At 34.3% G+C, this 5579-nt stretch overlaps 1 protein-coding gene across 1 annotated transcript; it reads right to left on the reverse strand.

Moving 5' to 3' along the window:
- Positions 1-717: 717 nt before the first annotated feature.
- Positions 718-5208, reverse strand: LOC105783171 (E3 ubiquitin-protein ligase DA2L). Its single transcript, XM_012608454.2, has 10 exons — positions 5045-5208; positions 4783-4841; positions 4128-4627; positions 3860-3911; positions 3736-3781; positions 3556-3637; positions 3303-3447; positions 3104-3194; positions 1981-2047; positions 718-1586 (listed from the first exon to the last, which is right to left on the reverse strand). The coding sequence occupies exons 3-10, from the start codon at positions 4317-4319 to the stop codon at positions 972-974; spliced, it is 1290 nt and encodes a 429-aa protein (XP_012463908.1). The 5' UTR covers positions 4320-4627; positions 4783-4841; positions 5045-5208; the 3' UTR covers positions 718-971.
- Between the last annotated feature and the right edge of the window lie 371 nt (positions 5209-5579).

A 5579-nucleotide genomic window follows, 5' to 3' on the forward strand; every position in this document is an offset into this window, starting at 1 on the left:
CTTTCATGGACCTTTTTACAGTCAACAACTAGTTGCTATTTTTCTTATTAATAACAGCTGTAATTATATTCCACAAATTCTATGGAATCGTTTTTTAAGAAACTCCAGAAATTTAAGTTGATATTTTTCTCATTAAGATATTGTTTTATATCAACTGAATTTTTTTTTTGATGCTCTTGAAACGAATATTTGTTATTTTTTCATTATAATATTATCAAGTGTCGGATAATGAAACCCCCTTTTTTTTAGTGAAAGCAACGTTTGCTTGGTTTGGTAGGTGATGAAGGGCTGAATTTTGGTGGCATCGAATGTATGAATGGGACCAACAGAAGTCCTTGGCCATGCTTTGATTTGAATCACAAAATGGTTTGAGATGCATTTATTATTTAGTGAATGCCATTTTTCCACCCAATTAATTCAATAACTTTTTTTTTCTTTTTTGAATGTTAATAACACTATAATTTAATGTTATTATTTAGTAGTTATTATATCTTTAATAAAAAAACTGATGCTGATGACTGCATTTTTATTCTTGATTGTTTTGATGCGTGTTGAAGTGGAGTCGATCAACCATTGCCGTCCAGAATTTCGATCTTACAAAGGTTTCTTTTCATTTGAGACATGCAAGCGAAATAATACTAATAAAGACGGCATCATAATTATGATTTTGTTTTGGAGAATATGAACATGCTAACAAACGAAATCAATCTGGCAAAGGAGATCCAAAACATTATGAATAGGATAAACAAACTACCTTCCTTTCATTTGTTACAATGATCTGTTTACTTTGCTCATATCTATATATAAAATATATATGTGGGGTGAAAATAGTGTGAGGAAGAGAAAGGATGATCATCACTAGCTTTAAAAATCACAGAGCTCGAGAGTCAGGACTCAGCGAGTTAACAGCCACGGCCAGTGTCATCCATCATCTGTCGGAGAAAAACGATCATGGAGGCCTGGCCATAAAACTATTGCCATGAAAGTCCAGGGTCACTCGTCATAGCTCTAGCTTCTGCCAGAGATACAGCCATTGCCAGCATCATCTGCTCCTCGTAACTTTCTGGAACCATGGGACCAGGTCCAGCCACACTCTGAAAGCTGCCTCTAATTTCATCTTCTTGTGGTATTGCAGAGATCCCACCACTATCTTCTGTGACATCAGAGCTTGCATAGCTAGTCCCTGCTTCGGCCACCTCTAATTCATGATTTATGCCCCATTTCCCTTCATCGCTTCCTGGTGTCATCCCACCATCACCAACTGGACTCTCTGCAGGAGGATAGTTCTCACCAACTTGGTGCAACCTATTATTATAAAATCTCCTGCTGCTGCTGCTGCTGCTGCTGCTGCTGCTGTTGGGAAGCATATCAAATGCTTGCATACTTCCATCATGGTTAAGGGAAGATTCTCCACCCATCTGCTGACGCTCAGCTAGGGCAGCTATTGCACAAGCAAGTCCACCAGAAGGAGATGATGATGAACCCGCGACCGTGGTCGTGGATGGTAATACATATCCATCTCCTGAAACATAATGCACTGAAGCAGCAGCATCTACATAGTTAAGATTTCTCTGTCTGCTGTTCTCCTGTATCAGTTCAATTCAAAGAATCAACAGTCAGAGAAAAGAAATCAATCAAAAGTCTGTGCATAACGTAGTCGCGTAGAAATGAAGATCCTACACAAATAACAAGATGACATTACAAACATTTTAAAATTACAAGTTGCAAGTTTTCCTCATTTGTTTTTTTTTCCCTGTTAAATAAATTCACATGAAGTTCTTGCCATCCAAAATACACTAGTTCAATAGACAGTTGGGTGCTATATGAACAACAAAGTTTTCTGTCCAGCATCTTAAACTGGAACCAGTTTCTAACCAAATAACTATAGGCAAAACACTTTGATCAAACTGACAGGAGCTAAATACTTAAATTCTGCAATTAGTTTCATACATAAATCTCATCAAATTTTGAAAAATATACCTGAATCGACTGCCAAACTGCTTCCATGACCATTATCTCCTCAAGATCTATGTCAAAGTCTTCATCCCTGCAATTTAAGCATTTGATGAAAGAAAATTTATTCTTTCTGGAACACAAGATAAACAAAGTATAGCCAGAGAGAGAATAGTACTTGACTACTTGTGAAGTGGAAAACAAAATACTGCATCATCTTTTTCATTCAAAAGCAAATAAGATATAAATTTACCAGAACAAAATACAACCAATAAGGTATTTTACATTATTTTTTTAATTTTGGCATAACCCTTTCATAGAAAACAGGATTGTAATTAAACCAACTTCAAATGGTTGGCATCATCTTTACACCAACAGAAACTTTAGGAGCATCTTCTGAACATACTTTCTGGCTTTTCCCTTCTCATTCAAAAACAAAGGAAGCAGACGTTCACCGTCATGGACCCTAATTTTTGTAGATAACAGAACTTCCAGTAACCAGGGAGGATTTACATCATTCTTTGTACAACTCAAGAACATACAGTGCATCCACTGACCACTTAGCTATCTAAGATAGATTATCAGCTTTTCTTCTCCCCACAAAAAGTGCAACAGAAAAAATAAACAAATTAGTCATTTCCCTGTATGTAGAGCTAAATATATGGAACATCTTGTGCCACTGAACACTAATTAAAATGAGTTAGTAGTCACAGTAAATTAAGGTCTGTTTTTATAGTTTTCATCCATATCCTCTTTGAACTTTGCCCATTCACAAGATCATCTTCCATTAAATCAGATGTTTCCCTGAAGGAATTTGTAGGTCACCTCTTTACATGTTGTAGTCACATTCCATCCCCCTCAATCTAATCTCGTACGCGTGTCCCCCATTCCTTTAGATACTCATCCATTATCTCATTTTCCATGTACGTAACAGATCTAACGAAAAAAATCTGATCCCAAAAACACTAGTGAATGGTGAAATAAATCTCACCTCACAAAAGTTGAAAGTAAACACATTGACCAGTCTTACAACATGAGTTCTGTGATCGCAATACAAACTAGCAACCGTGATCCATGCACTTTTCCCCATCTTAACATATGAACAGTAAATCCTATGCATGGACACAAAGTTACCTAAAAGTTTGCCTACCTGTTAACCCTAGGATGTGAGCGTTGTCCAATCATCGAGGCAGCCTGTGAATCTTGAGAAGAAAATATTTCCTCCTCCCCGGGGGATATATCTGCAAATAACGAGAGAAAAGGAAGGAATAAAATTTCAAGACAGAACAATGTCAAAGGAAGTGAAGAACGAATATACAAGAAAAACCAGAATAACAATAAATTGACACCTGCAATTGAGTTGTACTGAACTTCTCCTGGTGCAACTGCAGTGCTTGAAGAACTCAAGTCTTGTCTTTTCAGCATTCTCTCTTCGTCATCCTGAAGTTCCTGCTGCCTCATTCTAATTTGGGCTTCTATGACACGCTGTTCTTCCTGCAAAATTTAAATAGCAAAACCCAATATTAAACTCATTTTGTATCCAGCGATTATCATAGGAATTACACCATCTCTTTTTTGCTTTGGAAAGAGGTGTGAACTTACAATTTGCTCTATCCCTTTTTCCTCTTTTGTTTTCACACCTCGATACTCGACAGCATAATTTGAGGTTTTGCAGAAAGGACACCTCAGAACGTCAAGGAATGTAAACATTGGAGTACAAGTATACACACAACTAATCAATTTGAAAATTTCTACAGTCAATTTCATTGATGTGAAGGATACTGGGTAGGACGGGTTGAATTAGGATTCTTCATCTGCAGAAAACACTCTGGTACAAATAAGATGTGTCAACATTTCATGTAACTAGCAATATCAGTATCATTCAGAAAATCCAAAGATAGTTTACCTGTACAGATACTTTTCATACAACATCTTGATCTGTTGAGACTTGGATAATACTAAAATACAAAAGGAAAAAAGAAAATCATATTCATATTCAACTGCAACTAATTTTAAAAGCTAGCCACACATGAATTAACATTCAATAAAAACCAGTAAACAAGGGCACATTCTAAGCAGTGACTGATAAAGCAAAAGGATAAAAAGAGCATGATATTTGCAATTGGATAGCAATTAGCAAGCATAAGAAGAAAGCCAATGAGATAAATACAAACCAAAAAGCAAATTGGGCATTCTTCAAGATCAGAACAGCACTCTTCATCACCAGGATAGCAAGGAGCAAGCTTTGATTCAAGTATCAGCTTTCTTAGTTTCTTAATATCCACATCTTTATGAACATACAACCCTTGTGGGCGTGTATACTTCTCATCGACCACTTGCCTCCGCCTTCCCAACTTATTACCCATCAAAAAGAATATCCCAAAACTGTATCACCTAACTGTTCTCTTTCCTTCTTCTTCTTCCTCTCCTTCGACCCAATATTTGATTATTTTTCAAATTCTTCAAGACAAAAACCAATCAAAATAACTGCAAATTTGGTTTTTGGTAAATTGGTTTACTAAAAATTACCAACATATTATGAACAAATAATCACGTAGAATCTACAACCATAATTCGTAGTTTTACAACATAATCAAACACACACACTACATTAAAACTGAATTCTAATCCAAACAAACAATAGTTCATTATCTAAAATCATGCCCCATGAGTCCTGCAAGTGCAATAAAAAAAAAACTTGAAATTAAACATATATATATATATATATATATTAATAGTTAAACAATGCTTCAAAATGTAATATAGAAACCAAAATTTGATTAAAAAGAAAACGCTAAGTTCTGAATTACAAAAAGAAATTTAACTTACCAAGTCCAACTTTCACAGCTGAATTGGCCAGTGTAATCCTTCCCGAAACATGACCATACCTATAATTAAACCAAAGAAAGAAAAACATTAAGACTAAAAAGAACAAAGTAAAATCATTGCAACAACAGATTCATTTACAAGGAAAAATACAAATTCGAACCAAAAGACAAAGCTTTTGAACAGAAGAAAATCGAAGCAAACGAAAAGAAAAAAACAGAACTTTACTAAATTATGGGCAAATTGAGAGAAGAAAGAAACTGACCTTGAAACGTGAAAGGGAATTGGCGGAAGCGAATTTAGGGGCTTAAAAGAAAGAAAAGGAAAGAAAGGGAAAGACTTTGGCAAGGAGAATGGAAACACAATCTCAACTTTCTCTCAGAAAAAAAAGAAAGAAAGAATTTTTATTTTTATTTCTTGTTGTAAATTGTTTATATTATCATTTTTTTTCATAAATAAAAATTCGCATACACGTATTTGTTCTTTTTTCTTATTCATGTTTTGGTTTCTTTCGGCGTTTGGATGTAGACTCTTAGATATAAAGACAAACAAAATACGAGAAAATGTTATTATTTTTATTTTACAAAAAGAAAAAAATACTTTTAAACTACTTTTCTAAAAATGCATACAAATTACATTTTTTATAAAAAAGAAATTGAAAGGAACGAATGGATAATTGCAATTAATTAATCTATTTTTTATTAATTCACTAAATCATCCAAGTTTTTGTTAATTATATGAAAACAAATAAATATATTGAATATTCTATCGGAATTTTATGTAATGAATGAGATTTTTAA

Source organism: Gossypium raimondii, chromosome 13 (genome assembly GCF_025698545.1).
Source record: "Gossypium raimondii isolate GPD5lz chromosome 13, ASM2569854v1, whole genome shotgun sequence".
NCBI lineage: Eukaryota > Viridiplantae > Streptophyta > Magnoliopsida > Malvales > Malvaceae > Gossypium > Gossypium raimondii.

Bases quoted from the DNA above. Each gene is read 5' to 3' on its own strand.
- LOC105783171 (XM_012608454.2), bottom strand. From the start codon at position 4,319: ATGGGTAATAAGTTGGGAAGGCGGAGGCAAGTGGTCGATGAGAAGTAT. The intron at 3,782-3,859 runs GTAAACTATCTT...TATTTGTACCAG, and splicing joins TATGAAAAGTATCTGTACAG to AGTGTTTTCTGCAGATGAAG. The intron at 3,195-3,302 runs GTGTCAATTTAT...CGTTATTTGCAG, and splicing joins TCAGTACAACTCAATTGCAG to ATATATCCCCCGGGGAGGAG.